The 26,714-nt window shown below is 40.8% G+C and overlaps 3 protein-coding genes across 13 annotated transcripts in view; all 3 read right to left on the bottom strand.

Moving 5' to 3' along the window:
- Positions 1-1,311: 1,311 nt before the first annotated feature.
- Positions 1,312-8,726, bottom strand: LOC132994546 (poly(U)-binding-splicing factor PUF60-like). Of its 7 annotated transcripts, none has more exons than XM_061064959.1 (11): positions 8,612-8,726; positions 6,802-6,897; positions 6,567-6,656; positions 6,069-6,119; positions 5,085-5,246; positions 4,896-4,988; positions 3,916-4,129; positions 3,602-3,834; positions 2,867-2,996; positions 2,231-2,478; positions 1,312-2,118 (listed from the first exon to the last, which is right to left on the bottom strand). In XM_061064959.1, the coding sequence occupies exons 1-11, from the start codon at positions 8,627-8,629 to the stop codon at positions 1,819-1,821; spliced, it is 1,635 nt and encodes a 544-aa protein (XP_060920942.1). In that variant the 5' UTR covers positions 8,630-8,726; the 3' UTR covers positions 1,312-1,818. The 7 variants fall into 7 exon arrangements, with proteins under 7 accessions (XP_060920942.1, XP_060920944.1, XP_060920943.1 ...); XM_061064961.1 differs by having other exon boundaries at positions 8,584-8,701; XM_061064960.1 differs by having other exon boundaries at positions 2,885-2,996; positions 8,612-8,672.
- A 1,464-nt stretch (positions 8,727-10,190) lies between these two features.
- On the bottom strand, positions 10,191-18,969 carry LOC132994548 (poly(U)-binding-splicing factor PUF60). Of its 4 annotated transcripts, none has more exons than XM_061064966.1 (12): positions 18,846-18,969; positions 18,282-18,375; positions 18,002-18,097; positions 17,742-17,831; positions 16,485-16,535; positions 15,334-15,495; positions 15,142-15,234; positions 13,974-14,187; positions 13,660-13,892; positions 12,931-13,063; positions 10,986-11,233; positions 10,191-10,873 (listed from the first exon to the last, which is right to left on the bottom strand). In XM_061064966.1, the coding sequence occupies exons 3-12, from the start codon at positions 18,077-18,079 to the stop codon at positions 10,574-10,576; spliced, it is 1,602 nt and encodes a 533-aa protein (XP_060920949.1). In that variant the 5' UTR covers positions 18,080-18,097; positions 18,282-18,375; positions 18,846-18,969; the 3' UTR covers positions 10,191-10,573. The 4 variants fall into 4 exon arrangements, with proteins under 4 accessions (XP_060920949.1, XP_060920950.1, XP_060920951.1 ...); XM_061064967.1 differs by having other exon boundaries at positions 12,949-13,063; positions 18,846-18,968; XM_061064968.1 differs by having other exon boundaries at positions 13,702-13,892; positions 18,846-18,968.
- An 831-nt stretch (positions 18,970-19,800) lies between these two features.
- Positions 19,801-26,714, bottom strand: part of nrbp2b (nuclear receptor binding protein 2b) — a 33,538-nt gene continuing 26,624 nt past the window's right edge. The window contains exons 5-18 of one of the 2 annotated variants that reach the window (XM_061064035.1): positions 26,485-26,525; positions 26,294-26,388; positions 26,114-26,137; positions 25,920-26,006; positions 25,046-25,101; positions 24,865-24,960; positions 24,445-24,577; positions 23,911-24,013; positions 23,767-23,817; positions 23,546-23,681; positions 22,900-22,974; positions 22,724-22,787; positions 22,145-22,200; positions 19,801-22,009 (exon numbers count right to left, since the gene is read on the bottom strand). In XM_061064035.1, the coding sequence (XP_060920018.1) occupies positions 21,923-22,009; positions 22,145-22,200; positions 22,724-22,787; positions 22,900-22,974; positions 23,546-23,681; positions 23,767-23,817; positions 23,911-24,013; positions 24,445-24,577; positions 24,865-24,960; positions 25,046-25,101; positions 25,920-26,006; positions 26,114-26,137; positions 26,294-26,388; positions 26,485-26,525 (1,104 nt within the window). In that variant the 3' untranslated portion in view covers positions 19,801-21,922. The remainder of the gene's footprint in view (positions 22,010-22,144; positions 22,201-22,723; positions 22,788-22,899; positions 22,975-23,545; positions 23,682-23,766; positions 23,818-23,910; positions 24,014-24,444; positions 24,578-24,864; positions 24,961-25,045; positions 25,102-25,919; positions 26,007-26,113; positions 26,138-26,293; positions 26,389-26,484; positions 26,526-26,714) is intronic. The other variant, XM_061064036.1, reaches the window with a different exon arrangement.

Raw genomic sequence — 26,714 nt, 5'->3', positions numbered from 1 at the left:
AGAGTTTATTATTTTCATTTTTATTTTTTTTACTTTACATGACAGGCAAGTTGATACCAATCACTATTTTTTATTATCAATTTTATTTTAGCTGCATAAAACAAGATTCGTTTTTTTCTCACGTCGCACTTTAAAACTCTAAAACTTCACCCCCATCAAAAAAAACTACCCACGTGACCTGCTTCATTATTATTATCATTACTAACATTGTATTATCATTATTATTATTATTATGTAGCATCAATATATACATACATATATACTGTACATTCTATATATTTTATTATATTATTATATTAGTCTATATTATATAACATTTCATTATATTACACTATATTGTTCATATTGCACTATATTATATTATATTGTACCACATTATATCATAACTGCACTCTGCATTACTGTGGTACAACACTGCCTCTCTTCTCTGCTGTTTACATTACTTGCTATTTATCATACCAAGTCACTTTAATCATCAGTCTCAATTCTCAATACTGCAAATACTGTCTCAATTCTCAATTCCCTGCAGTTAACTTCATCATTCATTTTGTACTGTATATACCCCGTTTTTATTTGTATTTTTTTCTTTTTTTCTTTATCTTATCTATTCTGTTTAATGTGTATTTTGAGCTTTCTTGTCTGTATGCCCGAATTTCCCCTCTGGGGATCAATGAAGTATTGTATTATCCTATCCTATCCTGGTACATTGCATAACCGAAAACAGCTCCAAAACGTTGCTGTTTGCCTTCAAACTAATTTGAATAAGGGTTTTAAAAAGTATCTTATACTGTATACGGTAAGTAGCTCGATCATTTCAATAATAGAGCAGGATGAGTGAATTTGAGCCACATGTTGTCAAAAAAAGCAAGGTAGAAACAATTAAACGTGACTACCCTCTGGCAGGCGCCTTCGACACATCAAGGCGACCACAGAAAGACTCAGGAAGAGCTTCTTTCCTCAGGCTGTCCAGACTGTTAACTCCACTCTCCTCAGTTAGAAACAGAACTGTGATTACATGATGCAAACACACCACACATTCCAATCTGCACATTGCACTTTCACACCCTGGACACTTGACACTGTTTACATTATTCTATATTCAAATATTTCTTTTTTTTACATTATATTCTATTTTACTGTATATATGTGTATTAGCAATTTCAGTGTTATTGCATGGCCTTGCGGAACAGTCTTTACATTTCACTGCACATCTGTATTAGCATGTGACAAATAAAAACCTTGAATCTTGAAATTATGTTCCCTTATACAAAATACCCAAAGTGGAATTTGGGAATAACCAATCCATCAACAGATGCTTTAGGAGTGTTTTTACTTAAGCTATCCTGTGCTTCGCTTTGCAGCCCAAACACAAGGTTTTTACAGTGTATAGAAAGCTTCAAAAACAACAATTGGTGTTAGAAAAATAGCACACATTTTAAGGACAAACAATAATCTTTAATAGTATAAAGAAACAAATGTTCACATGTCCCGGCAATTTAACGAAAGTCAAAAACAAAAGCAGAAAAAAAGTAAATGGTTTTATACGGTTGGATTATAAAATCTGAATTTGCACCAAAAAAAGACGGTCTTCACAGATCACAACGCAAAATGACATGTAAATATATTTGTTGAATCCTCCAATGGGGCGTTTTACAATAATATCAACAGCAATAAAAAAAAAAAAAAGGGGGGGGGGGGGGGGGTAAGAACATAATTACAAGTTTCCGAGGCCCGCATCTCTCGCTGCAGTGACTGTTGCTAGAATGATTTTGGGCCACAGGTTTTGGGATGGGTGCAGGGGAACCATTTCAGACACTTTTATGCCGAGAGGTCACTGCTGTTGAAACGGTCTTGGTCATACACCTCTGCGACAACTTTGCGACCTCCGAACCAGCGGTCATTGAGCGCCTGGATAGCTTTGTCCATCTCTGAGGCCATGGAAAACTCCACAAAGATTTTTACAATGATATCTGCATCTTCCTCTTCGCCTTGCTTTTCCTGGTATATGATGACTCTGTTGACGGCGCCAAATTTCCCGCATTCTTCCGTCACCTCACCCTCCAGGTCGTCATCAATGTCCTCTGGTCCCACCATATTTCGTAGCACCATCACCGTGGACTAGACAGGAAAGATTTGAATGAGTAAAATCATTTTCAGGATTATTAAAAAGGAGTATATCCAATCTTTGATCAAGGTCATTGTTTTCTTTTCCTTGTAATACATATCTCACCTCTGATTTTCGAAGCAGTTTCTGCATCACCATGTGTCTGGCACTGCTGCCCGAGATGCTCATGTGCTCTTGGTCACTCAACATCTCCTGCCCTGTGCCATCCTGTAGCAGCTCCTCTTTCTCCTCTTTCCTCTCCTGCTGGTTGGAACCACCGACTTGATTAGACAGGACTGGCGGTGATGCGAGCACAGGGTTGACAAGACCAACCTGCGGAAGCACTGGCATTGGAGGACGCACTGGAGTCACACCTTTAAAAGTAAGGCAGATAGTCAGTGATGTCAAATGTGTTAATGTATTACACACTTCAACAATCATGACAATGTTATCACAGAAATGCTGTAACAAGTGACTTTCCCCAAGAGGGCGTATTTGCACAACTTAAGACTACATTTTCTTAAGGTTCTGATATCAAGTCTTGATTTTTAGATTTGGTGAAACTGGATCACACTAATGGTCAGAACATTGTTAGGATTATGACTCATCTTTAAACTAAGACAAACTCAATTCCAGCACATGTAATCAACCCATCAGTCAATTTAAATATCCTGAAGTGTATAGAATGTATAGTATAGTTCAAAACAAAGGAAGAAGTTCACAATATATTTTGTAATTTTGATAAAAAAAATGAGCACTCACTCATGTTTTGGTACACACCTGTGATGACCCCTGGTGCCTGGGCAGCCATGACAGCCTGGGGAATTCCCATTTGTGGACCAAGAAGTGAGTGTGTTAACGCCCCCAGGACTGATGCGCCGGCTACAGCCTCCTTAAGAGACAGGGGGCCGGAGACATTAGGTAAGGGAAACACACAGAACACAGCACAGTCAACGATCAAACAGCATGGCACAGAGAGTCACTCAACCTGGACTTTCTTCAGTGAGAATCAAAGTTACAAGCATTATTTATGTACACTTTTATTAAACATATTTATTTTCCTAAGCAGGTCATACATAATGTATACTGATATTTACATTCAAATAATTACACAATTTACTGAGAACACAACTGTCTTGTTAGTCATTGTAAACTTGAAAGTATCTTTAAATGTGTTTGTGCAAACTAAGAGCGAGAACTCTTAGCTTACACACCCAGTCAGTGACTGGGAGGAGCTGACTGACTTTACAATCAAGTGTACAACAAAAAAGTGCAATTCAATCTTTGGAATTTTTTTGGAAAACATTAAAATGGAAGAACAAAGATTAAGCCCAGATTGACTGATATCTTAGGGGTAAAATTGACACTGAACGGCAAACTGCAGTTTTCATGATCCGTACAAAACTGGCCTTCTCCCAGTCACCTCAATAGAATTTTCTATGCCCATATTATTTGTGCTTTTGGTGTCAATTCTAGCCAGATCTGGGTTATATTTACCTGGAAGGCCATTAAATCCCTTTGAAAGGGGTTTATACTTGCCTGGGCCGTAATCTTAGCGGTGGCTGCCGCCGCAGCCACGGCTGCAGCAGTTGGCAGACCACCAGGGGTCGCGGGGGTCATTAGGGGCATGGGCGGAGTCACTGCTTTGCCCACCCGTAGGTACTGACCCCCCAGGTCAAAGAGGTTCATAGAAGACACAGCATCCAGGGCTGACTGAGGCTTTTCATATTCTGTAAGTGAATAAAATATTAGTTAGTAGCAGAGCAGGGGCAACACCGAGAGGACGAGCGAATGAGGGCCCTCCAGCTCACCAATGAAGCCAAAGCTTCTGTGTCGCCCTGTGGTGGGGTCTCGGGCTAACGTGCAAGACTTGATCCTTCCGAAGGCCTCAAACACACTCTTGATGTCAGCGTCTGACAGGTCAGGGTGGACAGATGCCACGTAGATTCGGTTGAAGGCGCGCGCTTCCTCTGCCAACTGTTCAATGATGGGTTGCGCCTGACCGATGTTACTTGGCCGCCCAACCTATAGCACAGATAATACCAGCAGGGCTACTGAGAACGGAGTTTGAAGTACCAACCGAGGAACGCACTCCCTGAAATCACTTACAACTCACAGCCCTAACATTCAGCAGCCACAAGATCAGTCAAAGTCAATCTGCTCTTACAACCATGACACAAAGCTATGCCAAGTATTCTCTGCTTATCTTGATAACAATTCTTTACAACACTACTGAGAAGATCTGAAAAACAGTCCTTTCTGCCTCTTAGGTACCACTGACACTTAAACAAGATCATAAAGCTTTCTCTAAAAACACTTGATACTTGTGACTAGCTGATCAGGTGGCAACACCGAAAAAGGGGGACACATGCCTAAAGCTATAGCTACGCATCCTAACATCTTCCTCCCTTTTGAAATACAACTGAGCTCCTACAGTAAGACGAGTATCTAAGTGCGACTGGGATCTGTACTACAGATGGGGCGGCCAAGCAACACCAACCAGGCGCAGCCCATCATCAGCACATGGTACAGAGTAACACCACGCGCCGCTGGGTATCCTGGTCACTAAAACAGCTTTGATGAAATCATAGAAGCATACACACAGACGGACAATACACCAAGAAAACAAAACCAGGCATACACAGAACACACGCACCTGAAAATCACAGACAAAGACAAGCAAGCAGAGAGAGATTAGTCACACGAGTGTCTTTACAAATTACTCTTACATCCACTCTTGTGCCAACTCCTTAAAAAAAAAAAAAAAGAAGTACACCTCCAGAATACTTACCTTAATGTTTCGCCCTCCCAGCATGACTGAGTTCATCTGCTCCAGAGCCAGCTGAGCAGCTTCTGGCAAATCATACTCCACAAATGCAAACCCCTGAACAAGAGACAAATTAAAGAAAAACAGAACATAAACATTCAAAATGTGTACAAGTTTATATCAAGAGAAAAAAAAAGACTTAACTTAACCAACCTTGTGTTTCATTGTTACAGAATCCCAAGACATGTCAATACTCTTGATTGGGCCGAAGGGGGCAAAGGCCTGTCTGATGGTATCCTCACCCAGCTCATAGTATATGGAGCCAACATACACCCGACCCATGATTGCTAGAGCACGTTGCCGCTGAGCTGCTACCTGCCAACCGGGGGGAAAAAAACATGATAAGCATTAGAGAGTAAGAGAGAAGAGGACAAACACACTAATTTAAAATGTATATTTTCTACTGTGCTTGCTTTTCCCAGAAATAATTAGAGGCCAAATCTAAGTAAGGGGGTCTGGACAAGTCATTAGGGTAACAAATGAGATACTGAAATCAATGGACACAACATTGTGAAGAATGCTAACATGTATAACTATTGTAATGTTTTCATGTCACCACTTGTAATTACAATATGGTCTCTTTTCTGTTACTTTTGAACAGACATATGGAGGAAAACACACTAGTGATTTACATGCACAGCCCTCATTTGGCTTCAGTAACTGACCTGTAGTCCAGGGATGCAAGTAAGGTAACAAAAGTAATCGTGGAGTTCAAACGAAATCCATACAAAGTCTTGATGAAAGCATTTCAAACTTTCTTCTCATTTCTAAGGGGAGGGATGCTGACTAATGACTTAAGCTTTTACTGTATTAATTCTATTACCAACACAACATAGCATGTGCCTATTTAATGACATCATGGAAAGTTAACTTGTTCACTGACAGAAAAAAAAAACTTGACTTTGAGAGGGCCGAAAAGATCTGTGTTTGAGGAGTTCTCACAGTTCAGTAAAGTAACTCATCTCACGAAGAATTACGGACGTGGTTTCAGGTGCACTAGCAGTATGTCATGTTTCTTACAAAATATACATTACTGGGTTAAGTAAAAGGCTGAAAGTGTTGCCATAGCAACCAATATAAGAAGGGTAAAAGCCCTTTTCCATTGCGCACAGAAAAAAAGTTTAATAATCTATTGACCGATTGTAAAGGTGAGAGAGGATCTCCAAAGCCCATTGTCACTGCTGCCATCTGAAAGACAGTAAAGATGAAAAAAGTGCTGAAAAGTAGGTTAGATATCCCTTAGCTTTGCTTTTAAAAACTGTCATTGCTTTGCTAGATATACAAAAACGGTTAAACTAACTCTATATGCAGACACTCCCTCTTAACATACAGTTTGGAGAGTTGTCCCCCCAGTTCAATTACAAATTAACACAGCAAATAAACATAAAACAAGTCCCCCCCCCCCCCCCCCCCCCTCAAAAGGCGCCTAGTCTAACTTTAGTTTTTTTTTCCACTGAGAGGTGGAGGTGGGACTCAAGACTAACAAATGAACAACTAATACCTTAACCATCATGTAAGTCAAGTGCAGTCTGAGATACTAACAATCCAAAAGACTACAATTTATGAAGGATTAAAAAACTCACGGGGAAACACACATTAAAAACATATGGTTTTAAAACATTGCACATATCTCACCTGCAGGTTGGAGAGCTGTTGTTGCTGATGGGCGATGGTCTGCTTCACCAACACATTCGCAAGGATTTGTTCCATGGCATACTTCTTTGCCTGAGGAAGAAAAAAAGTAATAACAAATATTACAAATATTAGTTATGATTTTGTGCATACCACATTTTTACAGAATGGTACATTTACATGCATGCAAGAAACCAGACTTTATTTAAACGGACACAATGTGTAAAGGGTTTCCTACCCTCTGAAGTGCCTCCTGCTGCTCTGGGGTAAGAGGCGGAAGGCCAAGTTTGGCGCCTGTGCCCTGTCCATTCTCCATCGTCAGAGCTTCACCTCCCTGCAATGTAGAAAAAGCAATTAATCAACATAACATAATAAGCAACAGTGGAGTCTTGATCTTAAGGAACTAGTTGTGGATCTGAGGCCGAAAGATGCACAAGTGACCCCTGTCTCCATTCAAGGTCAATGTGTACATAGTGGATGACTACAAGTAAGTGGGGGTGTACTTGGACAATAAACCTCTTTATGCTCTCTGTCCCAAATGCTCGGACAGAAATTGGGAGAAGGGCTTTTGGGTATTCTGCACCTTCAGCCTGGAATCTGTTGCAGAATGACTTAAAGCTCAAGGAGCGGGTGTCCTTAAATGTTTTTAAATCTAAAATGAACGACATGGAAGCAGATTCTACAGGATGTCGATGTTTTAGCTCGGCTGCTTGAACAACTGAGTCCCAGATATGACTCTATTTTAATCCAAAATGTTGTGCTTTGTAAATTGTACTGTGTCTCTCTTTGTATTTCTGAGGTTTTTAATCTCAATGGGACCAACCTGGTTAAATAAATAAAAATAAACTGGGCTGGTCTTAGAACACAGAGTCCGTCTACAAGAAGGGCCTGAGCCACATCTAATTCCTGAGGAAGCTGGGGTCCTTTAACATTTGCAGGGTGATGCTGCGGATGTTTTGGATGCTGCGGATAGCAATGAGTAAGGTCTTTTTACCTGCTCTTTTGTAACGTAACAATGAGTAAGGTCTTTTTACCTGCTCTTTTGTAACGTAACAATGAGTAAGTAAGGTCTTTTTACCTGCTCTTTTGTAACGTAACAATGAGTAAGGTCTTTTTACCTGCTCTTTTGTAACGTAACAATGAGTAAGGTCTTTTTACCTGCTCTTCTGTAAAATGTCTTGAGATAACACTTGTTATACGCTATACTAGTTGATGCTATACAAATAAAAATTGATTGATTGATTTTAGGAGCCTGTGGTGGCCAGTGCTATCTTGTTTGTTGTTCTCCCCCCCCCCCTACATGCGCCACAAAACGCCACAGGAGGTCATTCCTGCCTGTGGCCACCAGGGACCACAACTGCCCCGTTTGAGAGTCAGGCACTGAGTCTGCTAATTATCCACGACTTGTTTAACCGCAATAACTTGCAACTTCTCCACTTCTTGCGTATTGTGTTAATTTTATTGTAAATTTTGCATGTTTATTTATATTTTTAAAAATGTAATTCCCTGTGATTTAAACACACAGACTGTAAATAGTTTGTGCATAGATTATTACAATTATTATTACTGATATTTTGTGTTAAAGAGAAACTGTTGCAGCCGAATCTACCCCTGGGATTAATAAAATAATAATTAATTAATTAATAAAGTATTTCTGACTCCCTCTGGTTAACGTTAGCGTGATGCGCGCTTTGTGCGTAATTACTAATTCATGCAAACGCAACCAGCTAAACCAGATAAAACAGCAACAACGTCCTAAACTTGAACCGAATACGTTTTATCTTCAGTCGATGTTAAGATTCAATAAGTTAAATATTTAAATTAACCAATAACTGTAACTGCGCATTTACTCAAAGACACGAGGCCTGCTAACAAGGGGTTAGCATACACGAGCTAACGTTAGCCATTCATCACTAAGGCGCGCAAAGCAAAGAGATACAATTTATATTGATTCACGTGATATTTTTCTCAATTTAAATGCACCATACATCGAGTACAAACAACCTATCGGCTAAAGTACCTGAAAATTGACAAATTGCGTTTCACACCTTTTCGAAGAGGCCCATTCTTTTTTCTTCTACTCCTTATTCGTCTCCTTCTTCTTCTTCGTCTTCTTCTAATGGAATTCCGGCAGGCTGTACACTGTGGAGTGTACTGCTGCCCCCCACAGGCGAGGGATGTGTACTTAATTAATATTTTATGATACAGGCCAGTAGCGTGTAAGTATCTAAGAACTGCGGCACAAACAGATTGAAAGTTTGTATCCAAAGGAAATATGGGCTTAAAAGGAGAAAGAAGAGAGTCCCAGGTCCGATTATCTGTCTTCTTTCATTCCTATATTTACCACAAATAAAGACAACATGACAGACTGCACAGACCATCAGTGTGTTTACAGATTATCTTTAAATAACTGGCCAGACCACAATCTCCTCACCTCAGCCAAGTTAAAACCACATCATCCTTTCTGCAAGATTTTAGCAGTAGCCTCTTCCTTTCTACTGATGTTTGATAGGGTTACACATTTTAATACAAACTTCAGTAACGGTTAAATGTGAGTCAAATCATGAACCTCAAAAAGTGTACAAGCTCAGAGGTTATCAAAAACTGAGATTACAACTTTACTTATATTTCATGACTCTGAGGACCACAGAGCGGGCCCATATGCTTTGTGTCTGCACACAACACGTTCACAGCGACCAGACCAGACATTCTGTCACCATGCATTTATGTCTCCTGGTTGAAGCCTGCACCACACGGATAGACTGGCGGTTAGCTGTCTGCGCCAGAGTGTTTTGGTGTATCCTTCACTCTGTGTTTCAGGGGCTGTGCACCAGGTCCACTGTGGGAATCTGACAGGTATGAGCTAAGTGGATGAAATGCAAAATCTGTAAGCTTCTAAGGCAAGTCAGACTTTTTTGGGGGGGGGGTTTTGCCAAGAGATTACTTTGCCAAGTTTAATATAGAGATGCTTCTGGAGTCTGGTGAACCACATCAGACGGTCATTGCTTTCTTAATGGGAAATTGTTCATCAAGTCTGTTAACTCGTCTGTTTGTTTTTTGAGAAGAGGCAACCTCTGCAGATACGACCCTCTAAATATTTACAATCAACACTAAAGGAATCTCATCTTAAAAACAAGCAATCGAGATAAGGGTTAGCAACAGCTTGGTTTGATTTTCCTCCTGATATGCTTTGTTTCTGAAACACATTTTTATTTAGAAAACTGCATAATTTTGAACAGCTCGTTCTTTTGGGTTTCATATACTTGTGTCAACATTCATTCAGGATGTTTAGTCATAGGGTTAGTGTTTGATAAGGGTTTAACACCATGGCTCCCTGGGTGTGTATACAATTCAAATATAGTGTGTATAATATTCAGTAATGGAGCAGGTTGGGTGAAGTTGAGCTGTGTTAAGTCAAAAAAGCAAACCAAATTTTGATAGGTAGAAACAATTACCGTAAATGATGTTCCCCTGTACAAAATACCCAAAGTGGATTTCAGGAATAACCAATCCATCAACAGATGCTTTATGAGTGTTTATAGTTATGCTATCCTGTGCTTTGCTTTTCAACCCAAACACAAGGTTTTTACAGTGCACAGCAGAATAAAATATAGAAGAATAGCACACTTTTTAAGGACAAACAATAATCTTTAATAGTATAAAGAAACAAATGTTCACATGTCCCGGCAATTTCATGAAAGACAAAAAAAAAAAACAGCAGAAAAAAAGTAAATGGTTTTTATACGGTTGGATTATAAAATTTGAATTTGCACCAAAAAAAGACGGTCTTCACAGATCACAACGCAAAATGACATGTAAATATATTTGTTGAATCCTCCAATGGGGCGTTTTACAATAATATCAACAGCAATAAAAAAAAGGGGGGGGGGGGGAATAAAAACATAATTACAAGTTTCTGAGGCCCGCATCTCTCGCTGCAGTGACTGTTGCTAGAATGATTTTGGGCCACAGGTTTTGGGATGGGTGCAGGGGAACCATTTCAGACACTTTTATGCCGAGAGGTCACTGCTGTTGAAACGGTCTTGGTCATACACCTCTGCGACAACTTTGCGACCTCCGAACCAGCGGTCATTGAGCGCCTGGATAGCTTTGTTCATCTCCGAGGCCATGGAAAACTCCACAAAGATTTTTACAATGATATCTGCATCTTCCTCTTCACCTTGCTTTTCCTGGTATATGATGACTCTGTTGACGGCGCCAAATTTCCCGCACTCTTCCGTCACCTCACCCTCCAGGTCGTCATCAATGTCCTCTGGTCCCACCATATTTCGTAGCACCATCACCGTGGACTAGACAGGAAAGATTTTAACGTGTAAAATCATATTGGGGATTATTAAAAAGGAGTATATCCAATCTTTGATCAAGGTCATTGTTTTCTTTTCCTTGTAATACATATCTCACCTCTGATTTTCGAAGCAGTTTCTGCATCACCATGTGTCTGGCACTGCTGCCCGAGATGCTCATGTGCTCTTGGTCACTCAACATCTCCTGCCCTATGCCATCCTGTAGCATCTCCTCTTTCTCCTCTTTCCTCTCCTGCTGGTTGGAACCACCGACTTGATTAGACAGGACTGGCGGTGATGCGAGCACAGGGTTGACAAGACCAACCTGCGGAAGCACTGGTATTGGAGGACGCACTGGAGTCACACCTTTAAGAGTAAGGCAGATAGTCAGTGATGTCAAATGTGTTAATGTATTACACACTTCAACAATCATGACAATGTTATCACAGAAATGCTGTAACAAGTGACTTTCCCCAAGAGGGGGGATAAACAAAGTTATCTTTACAATGATTTAATGCCTTCTCAAAATAACCAACATTTACTCAGTTCTATCACCTTTAAAAAGAATCAGCTTTAAGCTGAACCCTATCACTTCCTTATTTCCAGGACTTAGACTACATTTTCGTAAGGTTCTGATATCAAGTCTTGATTTTTAGATTTGGTGAAACTGGATCACACTAATGGTCAGAACATTGTTAGGATTATGACTCAGCTGAGTAAGACTAAGCTAAGTGAAAAGCTAAATTCTAGCACATGTAATCGACCCATCAGTCAATTTAAATATCCAAAAATGTATAGTATGTATAGTATAGTTTAGAACAATTGAAGAAGTTCACAATATATTTTGTCGTTTTGAAAAAGAAAACGTGATACTCAAAACATCGCACAAAAAGTAAAGAAATTTGTGTTTGGTAGATTATTTTTTTGTCGTAACAATGCTTCTTGGCAATAAATCTTATACCGTTGGAAAGCCTGTTTATTTCCCTTTTAAATGGTGCCACAATTGTAGGGAACACGCATATGTGGGATGAGCAGCAGAGCTGAGTATGTGGGTAGCGCCTATTAAAAACTTGCCAAATCTTCGCTGCCAGTGCCAAACAGCTTATTCTTCTGTTGACTCTTGTTTAGTGTCGTTTAGTGGATTGGATGATTGAAGTGAAGAAACAAGACATATTGGCAATTTAACAATTTATTCATTTAATAAACAGGAGCCTCAGTAGCATGTGGAAGAACCATACAAAGCCACAACAGCCTGGCACCTCCTCCTCATGCTGGTCACACACTGCTGTGGGATGGCATCCAAATCTTCAACCAGCATTTGTCACAAGTCAGCCAATGTGGTTGTATGGGTCACTCTGGCATGAACAGCACGCCTAAGCTGATCCCACAAGCGTTCAATGGGGACTGCCTACCGTTCCTAAATGCTGACAGGGTTAGGAAATGGTCTCCTTGGGACACCCACTTCCTGGCCTGTCCCTGACATCCCCCGTTAAATGGAATTTGGCCTTCAGTTTGGAGATGGTGCTAGGGCTCACTCCAAATTTTGCTGCAACTTGGTTGTGTGGAACACCAGCTTGAAGTAGCCCTATGGCACGGGCCCTATCCAGATCAGTCAAACATGGCTTGCTTGGAGCAGACACCAACTGACCACTGTAGCAGGGCCCATGCTCACAGGGGCTGCCAATCAGGCACCTGGGGTATCAGAAGCTCAGAACAAGAGTCAATAGCAACATCAGAATAAGCTGTTTGGCATTGGCAGAGAAGATTTGGCAAGTTTTTAATGGGCGCAACCCACATACTCAGCTCTGCTGCTTATCCCACAAATGCATGTTCCTTACAAATGTGGCACCTTTTGAAAGGGATATAAAAAGGCTTTCCAACGGTTTAAGATTTATTGCCAAGAAACATTGTTACAACAAAGAAATGTCCTTACTTTTTGTGCGATGTTTAGGTATTATTCATTACACAGCAAAACAAACAGTTTGCAGACTTTAAAACTGGATTTTCAAATCAACGGCTAAAGTTAAATTGCTTTAACAGTTTGATAAAAAATGAGCACTCACTCATGTTTTGGTACACACCTGTGATGACCCCTGGTGCCTGGGCAGCCATAACAGCCTGAGGAATTCCCATTTGTGAACCAAGAAGTGAGGGCGCAGTTAACGCCCCCAGGACTGATGCACCGGCTACAGCCTCCTTAAGAGAGGGGGGCCGAAGACATTATGTAAGGGAAACACACAGAACACAGCACAAGGCAGCACAGTCAACGATCAAACAGCATGGCACAGAGAGTCACTCAACCTGGACTTTCTTCAGTGAGAATCAAAGTTACAAGCATTATTTAAGTACACTTTTATTAACCACATTTATTTTCCTAAGCAGGTCATACATACTGATATTTACTTTTTAAATAATTACACAACTTACTGAGAACACAACTTTCTTGTTAGTCATTGTAAACTTGAAAGTACCTTTAAATGTGTTTGTGCTAACTAAGAGAGAGAACTCTTAGCTTACACACCCAGCCAGTGACTGGGAGGAGCTGACTTACTTTACAATCAAGTGTACAACAAAAAAGTGCAATTCAATCTTTAGATTTTTTTGGGAAAACATTAAACAGGAAGAACAAAGATTAACTGGTATGTTAGGGGGTAAAATTGACACTGTGTACAGGGAACTGCAGTTTTCATGATCCGTACAAAACTGGCCTTCTCCCAGTCACCTCAATAGAATTTTCTATGCCCATATTATTTGTGCTTTTGGTGTTCTAGCTAGATCTGGGTTATATTTACCTGGAAGGCCATTAAATCCCTTTGGAAGGGATTCATACTTGCCTGGGCCGTAATCTTAGCGGTGGCTGCCGCTGCAGCCACAGCTGCAGCAGGCGGCAGACCACCAGGGGTCGTGGGGGTCAGTAGGGGCATGGGCGGAGTCACTGCTTTGCCCACCCGTAGGTACTGACCCCCGAGGTCAAAGAGGTTCATAGAAGACACAGCGTCCAGGGCTGACTGAGGCTTTTCATATTCTGTAAGTGAATAAAATATTAGTTAGTAGCAGAGCAGGGGCAACACCGAGAGGACGAGCGAATGAGGGCCCTCCAGCTCACCAATGAAGCCAAAGCCTCTGTGCCGCCCTGTGGTGGGGTCTCGAGCTAACGTGCAAGACTTGATCCTTCCGAAGGCCTCAAACACACTCTTGATGTCATCGTCTGACAGGTCAGGGTGGACAGATGCCACGTAGATTCGGTTGAAGGCGCGCGCTTCCTCTGCCAGCTGGTCAATGATGGGTTGCGCCTGACCGATGTTACTTGGCCGCCCAACCTATAGCACAGATAATACCAGCAGGGCTACTGAGAACGGAGTTTGTAGTACCAACCGAGGAACGCACTCCCTGAAATCACTTACAACTCACAGCCCTAACATTCAGCAGCCACAAGATCAGTCAAAGTCAATCTGCTCTTACAACCATGACACAAAGCTATGCCAAGTATTCTCTGCTTATCCTGATAACAATTCTTTACAACACTACTGAGAAGTTCTGAAAAACAGTCCTTTCTGCCATTCTATTACCTTAACATCGGCCATCAAGTATAACAACCATCAGCTGAGCATATATTCTAATTTGACCCCTGCACTAACATTTTAAATCTTGAATAGATATGTAAAACAGACAGACATTAGCTACCGTTCAATTTGCAGAAAAAAAGTATAACTCTTATGAACGGGGGACCACTGACGCTTGAAGCTTTCTCTAAAAACACTTGATACTTGTGACTAGCTGATCAGGTGGCAACACCGAAAAAGGGGGACACATGCCTAAAGCTATAGCTACGCATCCTAACATCTTCCTCCCTTTTGAACTACAACTGAGCTCCTACAGTAAGACGAGTATCTAAGTGCGACTGGGATCTGTACTACAGATGGGGCGGCCAAGCAACACCAACCAGGCGCAGCCCATCATCAGCACATGGTACAGAGTAACACCACGCGCCGCTGGGTATCCTGGTCACTAAAATAGCTTTGATGAAATAATAAAAGCATACACACAGACGGACAATACACCAAGAAAACAAAACCAGGCATACGCAGAACACACGCACCTGAAAATCACAGACAAAAGCAAGCAAAGAGAGATTAGTCACACGAGTGTCTTTACAAGACATCAGAAAAAACTTCATGAACAAATCAACTCCAGAGGGGAATCTTACATCCAGTCCTTATAAACCAACTCCTTAAAAAGAAAAAAAAAAAGAAGTACACCTCCTGAATACTTACCTTAATGTTTCGCCCTCCCAGCATCACCGAGTTCATCTGCTCCAGAGCCAGCTGAGCAGCCTCTGGCACGTCATACTCCACAAATGCAAACCCCTGAACAAGAGACAAATGCAAAAAAAAACAGAACATAAACATTCAAAATGTGTACAAGTTTAAATAACTGGGGGAAAAAAAATACTTAACTTAACCAACCTTGTGTTTCATTGTTACAGAATCCCAAGACATGTCAATACTCTTGATTGGGCCGAAGGGGGCAAAGGCCTGTCTGATGGTATCCTCACCCAGCTCATAGTATATGGAGCCAACATACACCCGACACATGATTGCTAGAGCACGTTGCCGCTGAGCTGCTACCTGCCAACCGGGGGGGAAAAAAACATGATAAGCATTAGAGAGTAAGAGAGAAGAGGACAAACACACTAATTTAAAATGTATATTTTCTATTGTGCTTGCTTTTCCCAGAAATAATTAGAGGCCAAATCTAAGTAAGGGGGTCTGGACAAGTCATTAGGGTAACAAATGAGATACTGAAATCAATGGACACAACATTGTGAAGAATGCTAACATGTATAACTATTGTAATGTTTTCATGTCACCACTTGTAATTACAATATGGTCTCTTTTCTGTTACTTTTGAACAGACATATGGAGGAAAACACACTAGTGATTTACATGCACAGCCCTCATTTGGCTTCAGTAACTGACCTGTAGTCCAGGGATGCAAGTAAGGTAACAAAAGTAATCGTGGAGTTCAAACGAAATCCATACAAAGTCTTGATGAAAGCATTTCAAACTTTCTTCTCATTTCTAAAGGGAGGGATGCTGACTAATGACTTAAGCTTTTACTGTATTAATTCTACTACCAACACAACATAGCATGTGCCTATTTAATGACATCATGGAAAGTTAACTTGTTCACTGACAGAATTTTTTTGTTGTTTCAGCAGTTCTGTCAGTTTGGTCCATTAAAGGGATTGCTATCCCTCTTCTGTCCCATGACAATAATTTTCTGTTTTAAGTCAATTTTTCAAAGAGAAGTGACTTTTCTTACACCTATTAACCTGATAAGAAAACTTAGGAGCTTTGCCTATTTTCACATTTAAAAAATCTACAGGAAATTCTTCCATGGTGACTCAAGAAAACAAAAAGACTAAAAAATGAACGAAAGTAACTCCTCTCACGAAGAATTACGGACGTGGTTGCAGGTGCACTAGCAGTATGTCATGTTTCTTACAAAATATACATAACTGGGTTAAGTTAAAGGCTGCCAAAGCAACCAATATAAGAAGGGTAACAGTCCATTTCCATTGCGCACAGAAAAAAAAGTTTAATAATCTATTGACCGATTGTAAAGGTGAGAGAGGATCTCCAAAGCCCATTGTCACTGCTGCCATCTGAAAGACAGAAAAGATGAAAAAAGTGCTGAAAAGTAGGTTAGATATCCCTTAGCTTTGCTTTTCAAAACTGTCATTGCTTTGCTAGATATACAAAAACTGTTAAAGATAACTCTATATACAGACACTCCCTCTTAACAACATTTGGGGAGTTGTCCCCCCAGTTCAATTCCAAATTAACACACAGCAATAAACATAAAAAAAATGCAAAGCATTTAACATGTTAACCAATGACTTCATGACGATCTTCTCCATCTGTAAAAAGTAGAAGCAAAAGCAGAGGCGCCTAGTCTACAGACGTAAAAAATGGACACCTAATACTGTAACCATCATCTAAGTCAAGAGAAGTCTGAGATACTAAAAATACAATTTATTAAGTGCTCCCTTCCCCCCACATCCGTAACCTTGGTGTCATCTTGGACCAAACCCTCTCCTACGACAAACACATCACCAAAACAGCCTTTTTCCACCTCAGAAACATCGCCCGCTTCCGTCCATCCCTCTCATTTTCAGCTGCCGAGACCCTCACCCACGCATTCATTACCTCCAGATTAGACTACTGCAACAGTCTCCTCTACGGATCACCATCACACTCACTCAAGAAACTCCAATACATTCAGAACTCCGCAGCCCGTCTCCTCACACACTCCCGCACCAGAGACCACATCACCCCCCCCCCCCCCCCCCCGTCCTTCATGACCTCCACTGGCTCCCCCATCCCCCCAGCGTATCAACTTCAAGCACCTCATCATCACCTTCAAAGCCCTTCAAAACCTGGCTCCCCCCCTACCTGTCTCACCTCCTCCACCGACACACTCCCACCCGCACTCTCAGGTCTGCAGGGGGGGGCTTTCTCTGTTGCTGCTCCCACCCTCTGGAACTCACTCCCAAAAAACATCAGAGACTCCCCCACACTCACCTCCTTCAAGAAATCCCTCAAAACTCACCTCTTCATCACTGCCTACAACCACTAACTCCCCCCGCCTCCCCCCCCCCCCACATTACTTCTTCATTGTACTGTCCTCGTCATTTTTTGTTTTGTTTTATGGTTTTATATTTTGTCAAAGCGTCTTTGAGTTCCTAGAAAAGCGCTATAAAAAACAATATATCATTATTATTATTATTATTATTATTATTAAGGATTAAAAACTCACGGGGAAACACACAGTACAAACACATGGTTTCAAAACGTTACACGTATCTCACCTGCAGGTTGGTGAGCTGTTGTTGCTGATGGGCGATGGTCTGCTTCACCAACACACTCTTAATGCTTTGTTCCATGGCATACTTCTTTGCCTGAGGAAGAAAAAAAGTAATAACAAATATTACTGCTTGAACAATTGTTCTTTATCACTTTGTGTATACCACTTTTCTTTTTTTTTTTTTTTACAGATACTGGTACCTTTACATGCATGCAAGAAACCAGACTTTATTTAAACAGACACACTGTGTAAAGGGTTTCCTACCCTCTGAAGTGCCTCCTGCTGCTCTGGGGTAAGAGGCGGAAGGCCAAGCTTGGAGCCTGTGCCCTGTCCATTCTCCATCGTCAGAGCTTCACCTCCCTGCAATGTAGGAAAAGCAATTAATCAACATAACATAATAAGCAACAGTGGAGCCTTGATCTTAAACTTCTGCCTGCATGTACATCCATATCTGCATTAAAAATCCTACATTGCAATAAGAAGTCACATTATACACTGAAGGTTAATTATTTATGTAGGACATGCACCTGGATGAACTCCTTACCTGCACAACCTGCTAATCACTGGGTCCACCAGACTGAGGCAGGAAAGCCCCCAAGGGGAAGAAGATTGATGGAGAAGCTTTAATTCAACAAATTCTAGTGGGAAATAAAAAATGCCTTCAGACTACTTGTGTAAATAAAATAAAAAAAAGACAGGCAGCATCATTTAACAATCTACACACAACCTCTGATTTTAGTAAACTAACGTTAGCAGAAGGCTAATTCAGTCTAATGCAACGTTACCCAGCTAAACAACAACAATGTCCTCAACTTTAACCCAATACGTTTTTGCCAAAGTCGATATTAAGATTCAGTAAGTTACATATTTACACACATAACTGTAACATGTATTGAGAGGCATGATGTGAATGACGAGGCCTCATAACAAGGAGTTATCTTATATCAGCTAACGTTAGCCATTCATTACTAAAAGGAGATAAAATGCACATTGATTCACGGGATATTTTTTAATAATTCACATGCACCATGCATCGAGTACAAACTACCCATCGGCTCAAGTAGCTGAAAAATATGAATTGCGTATCTTTCACTAGATATGTATTTACCGCTGCCTCCGTAACTGCCATGAAGCACACCCTCTCGAAGAGGCCCACTCGCTTCAACTCTCGCGAGATCTCTAATGGTTTCAATGAAAGATGTCGCGATGATAGGGTTACAATTTTTAATACAAACTTTCAATCAATCATTCCATCTTTATTTGTATAGCCAATGGCGAATCTAGAGTCTGTTGGGGCCCTATAGGCAAAAATGAATTGGGAGCAACTACGACCACCGTCTGCCAGTGTCCCAACACTCTTACTCTTCAGTGACTATCATTCTTCTCAGCAGGGCAATGATAGTAATTGCTGTTAGATGGGGGCCCCTTAAGGAGGTTTCCTGCTGTCATTGCAACATTTGTGAGTTTGTCAGCGCTCTGTGGCCCCTTACGAGCCTGGGGCCCCAAGCAGTTGCCTGCCTTGCCTGTTGACTTTTTTTTTTTTATAACAATTTAAAACAAATGTTATCTCAAGACACTTTACAAAGGTGCAGGTAAATATTCATACTCTTTATTTTATTATGTTACAATAGAGCAGGTGGGGGGGAGTAGCAGAGATAATTTTTTAATGTAGCTTTTGTCGTTTTCAGTTGTACACTTACTAACCGACACAACTGGCTTCAGGCTTATCATATTAAATTGTTAAAAACTGCAATGGTCCCTCTTAACCACAACATTTTAGTTCTCTGTACGTGTTTTAATCTTTTTTAGTTTTTATTTTCATATTGAAGCCTGTGTATTTACTTTAAATACTTCAAGGTCTAATGTAGCCTTTTGCCAATTTGTTTAACAGGACAGTCTCATTTAGCTTTGTATTGAGTTTAACCAAGAAATAAAATAATAGCATTATAACATTATTATGTTTTCGTAAAGGTGTTATTTTTACAACATACTTGTAAACTGGGATATATCTAAACTTAATCTTAATCTTTAATTTCAAAATAATAACATGAATCAGACACATCCAACATGTCACATAATGTTTATTGTCATGTATTTAATTGCAGGAGCTAAAATATCAAACAAAAGTTTAAGAACACATCCAAAGGCAAGTTTTTATTCAACAGATGCACACAGAGAAAAAAAAGTCATTAGACATGAATAAGACTGATATGGATGCTTTCTTCCCATTTGCACAGTCCAAACATTCAGGTCCCTTCTGGGACCAAACTGGGACTGACAAAAAGGCAAAATGCAAGTTCTGACCGGTTGCAGGCTATTAAGACATGCAGCTTACAAGATCATATGAGCGCAACAGTGGCACTGCTTTGCATTGAAAGGTTGTCTAAAATTAAAACCCTTTAACAGCCATAAACAAATATGTACAGCACAGCCTCTAGTAGATGAATGTTTTGTAGATTTCAGAGAAACACACAAATAAGAAGGCATGACACAGAGAAGAGTATAAGTCCTGTTTGCAATGACTGTACAGCAGCTAAAAGACCCAGGTTAACAAATGAAGCACGGCCAAGTGATACTAATGCTGAAGACCAATCATACAATCCTCTATTGTTTTTTGCTGCCCAGTTCTGTTCAGGAAAAATCCTCCCAAAGCTGCCAAGACTGGATTCCTCACAAGAAAATCTGGAAGAGCCGAAGGGGATGTGTTTTATTTTTGTGTTAGTGTGGGCTGCAGTGCAACCAATGCCAAAGTTCACTGTGAAAATGTCTGAATAAAATACAGGGTATGTGTTACTAAAGAATTATTGTCCAAATGAGAATATTGCACACTTCAATCAGAATGATTTTTTTTATCGCCTGCAGCCAATGGAAAGCAACACAGATAAGCATATCATGGATTAGGAGAAGACTAAAATAATTTATTCTGGAAGGCTTTTGGGTAGATTAATTTCCTTCAAAACCCTCAAAAGACACCCTGATGCAACAAACTCTAAAAAAATGTGATGGTTTTTAGATGTATGCTGGCAAAAATGAGTGTGGCAGAAATATATATATAAACAACATGGCAATTTATATCGACAAGCCTTTATTTTGTCGATCTAATTTCTTCCTATTTAAATTTTTTGTACACAAGCTGCAGAATATCACATGATCAATACAAATATTGGCTATAGCTCTTAATGGACATTCTCAAAGACTGACTTTGTGATGTAGAATCATGATAAGAGATTCAAATAAGTCCAAATCGATGCATCTGCTGGTTTTGGAAATTGTAAAAGTCAGCCTAAATGAGTAAAACTACAAGTAGGCTATATAAGTCCGGTACAACGCCCTTTGATTAGAACTTTTTCTTATCCAAAGTATATTGCCATAGCAGGCACTTGTAAATCTTTGGCTTTCAGAACACGTTCACAGGGAAACCCCTTAAGAGCACTACAGGCTTAGAAGAGAGGCATCATCATCTCGATTCTCGTCATTACATTTAGGCATGGCGTGTGGAGCTCTGGGAGAAGTGACCTTTAATCAAAGACTGCAGTGTTGTGTGAAAGAAAAGAAAACAGGCTTGTGCAAAGCTTCTATTGTTCACAGTTATAAAGAAATAAATAAGTCAACTGCACGAGTATTCACAATGCTTGTCGGGCGGAATATTTTATTCCTCGATTTAACGGATGGTTCGGGTTTGTAAGGGACGGACAGAGGCTTTAACTTTTGTAAAGTCAAAGTAAATAATCACAAAATCAAAGTAGACATTGGAGTCCAAATAAGGCGTATGAGCAGTAAAATGTATTTGTGCTGCATTTGTATGACAAAACATTTCCGTTCTGAATAGTGGCATTATGGAAAACCTAAGCTGCAATAGATCTTAAGGCATGATAGCCCCTCCAGGCAGGGAGTTCGTCAATCTTCCACTGCTTTGTGGGATTGCTGCACACAGCCATGATGGCCCTCCAAATAGAAGTTCCTGGGGTTTCTTCCTCTGGCGCTCTCTCTAGGGACAATTTTCTGACTCTCGAGCACCAGAATCCTTCTGTATATGTCCCATATTTATTCTTTAGCTGGATCAGCTCCCATCGCTCTCTCAGCTCTCGGCTGTGTGATCCTTGCCCGCTGTCCTCCCCCTCTGTAGTCGACCCGTTTGGTCGCAACCGGCACCTTCTGTCTGGGCCATCTGTCGTGACCCCCTCCTCACTGTGTGCTCCCAGAGGCGAGCGTCCGAACACGATGTCGATTGATTGCGTCCTCCAAGAACCCTGCTACCTTCTCACTGTCCTCCTACACAACACACAGGACATTTTGAACACAAGATAAAGAATAAAATCACTACCTTATGTGCATGCTTTTGTTTTAAATTGCAGTAATTATAGCAAAACATTTATTCCTTAACGGTCAAAAAGGTTCAATCATTACCTCATTTATGAAGGCGTAGTGAACAAGCTCACTGGCGAGGTCTTTAGAAGTGTCGGCTGAAAGTTTCACATAAAACATTTTAGTTTTTATAATATATATAGAGTTTGTTTTTAAATTAGTTTTTTTTTCTCTGTTTTGCTTATTGTCAACAAATCCTGGAAAGATACCAAAACCAAAATAACATTTGTCCCACTAAGAATTATTGTCTGTGTGTCTAAAGCCTGATATGGTGCAGCTTTTTCCTTTAATCCCACAGAGCTCATATACACTTTGCTGCTGCTTCTGTTAAAGGACCAATATGTAACTCTGACACCTAGTGTTTAAAATGGGTACTGCAGTCCAAATTCAAAACATTGTAGAGAGCTGTCCTTAAATCCTTACGAGCATAGCAGTAAATCCACCATGGAAAACAGCCCAAAAATAATGCACTATCTACTCCTTTTTTAAAACAACTTTGGTGGAAATCTAAAAAATTTGCGACCCATTTTGAAAGTGAGACTCAAGCTTTGGAGGTTTTAGTATTTTCACTGAATTTGTACACAATAATGAAGTGTGGAATACGGCATGTCTTGTTCTTACTTGGGAGGATGTCACAGCTGAGCTGCCTGTGAAGTTTGTCATCCATCTTCAGAAACAAAGCGAGCTATGGAGAGATCAAAAACAGTTCTGTTAAAAACAGGGTTTATGCAAAAGACCAAAATGCTTCAATACAGTTGAGCCCAGCTGAAGAGTTTAAACTAAAATGGGCAAAGTACCTGTAATACTGTGTGACTCACATGAGTTTTGGTCCCTTCTTCATTTGACTCCAGATTACAGTGCATCTGGACAACCTGAAGAACCAACAGACAGACGACACAGGGTCGATTGAGAGAGGTTGGACATAAGCAAAAACTTATTTCATACATGTTTCACAAGCAAAACATTTAATACAACGGCTTAAAATGATAAAACAAAATGAAGGTTTGTCATGTACTAGCAACTTGGACATATTACCAACTCCAGCAGCACATAATCATTGTTACTGAATGTGGTGTAGTGATGTAAAATACGACGCTTTCACAATTGAAATGAAAGGAAAGGAACACTTTGGAAAGCAGATAAAAGTAAGAAGCGGCTTCATTATGTGCATGAAGCTTGAACTTATCCTGCAGCAGTCACAGGATATATACCTCGGAGTCGTTACCCCCGCCCACTTGCTCGCTGTACATTTTTCCTGAATTTTACCTCCAGCGTTCACACATCAGCTCATTCAGACTTCTTGCTGTGATTTTACGAGGGGGGGGGGGGGCTGGAAAAAGTGGGGATGAAAAATATCGCTGTTTGCTTTCACACATGCAGCTCATCCAAAAGTTGTCTGCTTGTGTGAAAAGACTCTGACACCTTTTTATCTGAAAGTCTAACCTTCCTTGTTTCCGTCTCCTGCGGTTCAGGTGTCGGCGTTTTGACCGTCTCCACCTGCTCTTGAGACAGCGACAGGGCTCGGGGGACGGGATGGGGCCGAGACGAGGCAAAGTTCATTAAGGGGTAGATCCCGTTCCTGAAGAAGAGAGAAGGAGGGCACTATGTCGAACACGGTGCGCACAATCGATTCACAATGACGGATATCATGCAGCTTAACTTACTTGACATCTTCCAGAAACTTGTCGAGTTCTAAAGGTGACACATGGGAATATCTAAAGGACACACAAAGAAGAAGAGCATTAAGAGGTCTGTGCCGGACATGTTGTAGGATATCCAAAGTTACTGTGTGTGGAACGTGATTTTACTTGAGCTGAACTCCCTGTCTGTCTTCATGTTTGATCTCTGCCATGACAGCGTTGGGGTCGAAGGATTTGGTTTTCTCTTCCACACAGTTTTCTGGAAGCAAGTCTGAAGGCAACGGAAAGATTTAGACATTAGGTAACACATTTAAGACAGTCAACTCCTTTGTCTTTAAAAAGTCAGGATTTCAACAAACCTGTCTTTACAAAACCATCTTATTCTACTGGACACCATAGCTAAAATCAATATATATCACGGTATGTATTGTATTGTGGGGTTGTGGGAAATACCCATCCCTAGTATGTGTACAGTCTTACATTGGAAAATTACAACCATGCACTTTGTTCTTTAACCAAACCACTTTAGAAATATTTAATTTGTATTTGTTTTTTGTTTTGTAGTATCATGCAGTATTTTAATTAAACAGAAACATACTCTTGGTACAGTTTCAAAGTGACATAATCATCTTCTGCGCACTACATGAGAGAGAGGGAGCGACCTTGGAGTGGTCTGTTGGCGTGTGGAGGTGAGAAACTCACACTGGTTGTTGATGAGGCAGTGGGCGGCGAGCAGTTTGAGGGAGTGGACCTCGAACAGCACTCGATGGAACAGAAGGTCGTGAGCTGTAGGACGGAGCTTGGCTTCCTGACGCAAACAGGACTGAGTGAACTCCTGCAGGAGGCAACGAGAAACCAGCATGTAACTGAAGAACTGAACAGTACGTCCCAGTTTACTGAGTATCTCCACGTTTGCTTCTTGACATGTTTCATTTAAAATAATCACCATAAAAGTGCACAAAGTCTCTGCATGTGGTGTGAAATCAACCCAGGAGTACGGTGGTGTGTGTGTAGGCGAGTGCTAACAGAGTCATAATGTGGGACAGTTGGTCTTCATCTCCATGTTTTTTCTCGGTCGTACTGCTGTGTTTATTTAGGACATGGAGTATTTTTGAGACTCACTCTCATGAGAGGATCTTCCAGAGATTGACCTGCATTGATGATGGCCTCCTTGGACACGGCAGTATCTCCGTTGGCCTGGATCTCTAGTACTGCCATCTAGGGGTAAGCACATATTCCGTTCACACACTCGCACATAAACAGACGGTAAGTGGGAGAATTTTTACAGCTCGGTTTCTCTCACCTCTAGAGCGCAGATGCCGAAGGAGAAAATGTCTATGGCGTGGTCATCCTCACCAGCTAGAAACAGAGAGGGAGGATGTTATACACAAAGAAAGAAAAGTAGCCAGGAAAAGATTCTCCCGAAATAAAAAGTCATCGTTTAGTCTTTGCAGTGGATTGGCTTCATATTGCACCAATCTATCTTTTTACTTCTTTAAAGGAAACTCAAGTATTCTAACTTTTTAAAGGATAACATTCATGTGTTTGTGTCTTATACATATTAAAGGGACTCCAATAATCCTGACTTCTACTTCATAATTTCTCAAAACTGAAATCCTTAAAAAGGGACTAACATGCATCGGTGTGCTCTACTCTGTGTATTTGACCAATCACAGAGGGTTTAAAGTCAAGTTAAAGCTCCTGTGCATCGACTATGGCACCCCGTGTGGACAAAACTGTCCGTCTTATCTATTTGCTGATTCGTCCTGTACATGTAAAGATACATTTATTTTCTCACCAAAAACTATCTCACCCTGCTTTCCTTTTAAAAGTCAAACGTATCACTACTCAAGGATGTTTGATTTGGAAAATGTTAACAAATCCAGCAGCTGCTGTTAATGATTTCGTCTGACACCTACCCCACAGAAGCAGTTTCAGGGGTTAAAAAGAAGTGTATAGAAATGATCAGTCATGTCGCTCATGGTAGGATTTGCTTTTCTCGGTCACACAGAGACATGAGGATTAATTTCAGACTGATTCATAACCAGCTAAAAACTCCTCACAGGAGCTTTAAGCTAAGGTGGTGATGGCGGGATTTTCACTAAAGTGAGTTACTCAGTAAAAATTAATTAAGACCTTCAGAAAGCTACACACACACTGCAAGCGATCACACTTACCTCCATATTCTGGAGCGAAAAAATGCAGATTCCTCTGCTCATCGCGATGTTGCCTCCCTTTACCGTGCACACTGGCATCTGGAAACACTGGTTACAAAGACACAGACAACATGGGGCAGGTCAGCTGGAGTAAAATTACCTGTGGATATGACACTGATGAAGACACGTCCACGACAATGTTATCTATTTCTTACCATTTACAAAAAGCCGATGCCAAACTGTGGAAAGAAAATCAAGCATAATTGAGATTCTGTCAAGTTAAACTGCAGAGATAAATGTAATGAATCTAGAGAGCCACAACATTCCCCACAGTCCACAACACAAGGGGAACAACACTAGTTGTAGTAACATGAAAAGCCCTGCAGGGAGCAGACCTGAGCCGATCTTTATGAGGCCGTTGTGCTGGATGAAGATGGTGTCGCAAGTCAGGTTGCCATGGATTATCGGTGGGTCACAAGAGTGCAGATAGCTGCCAGAAAAACCATGAAACACCTGCTTAATGGGACGAATGTGATGACAGATAATCTCTCATGATTAAAATCCTGGGGAAGGAATCAGTCAGTACCTGAGGGCGGAGAGAATCTGGGTGCACCATCTCTTCCAGGCCTAAAATATGGTGCAACAGAGCAACATGATTCCTCTTAAGACACAAATTTACCTCCACTGAGGCCATGGAAGATTTAAACTGAACGATAATACAGGAATTTAACAAGAATTCTCAGGATTGTGTGTTAAGAAGAGAAAATGCAGCATTGTTATTGCATTGTTTTTTTGTTGCAATTTACAGCGCTGCAT

This window comes from Labrus mixtus, chromosome 19 (genome assembly GCF_963584025.1).
Source record: "Labrus mixtus chromosome 19, fLabMix1.1, whole genome shotgun sequence".
NCBI classification, from domain to species: Eukaryota; Metazoa; Chordata; class Actinopteri; order Labriformes; family Labridae; genus Labrus; species Labrus mixtus.
The sequence above is the reverse complement of the archived record's forward strand: the minus strand, read 5'-3'. Positions and strand labels throughout refer to the sequence as shown.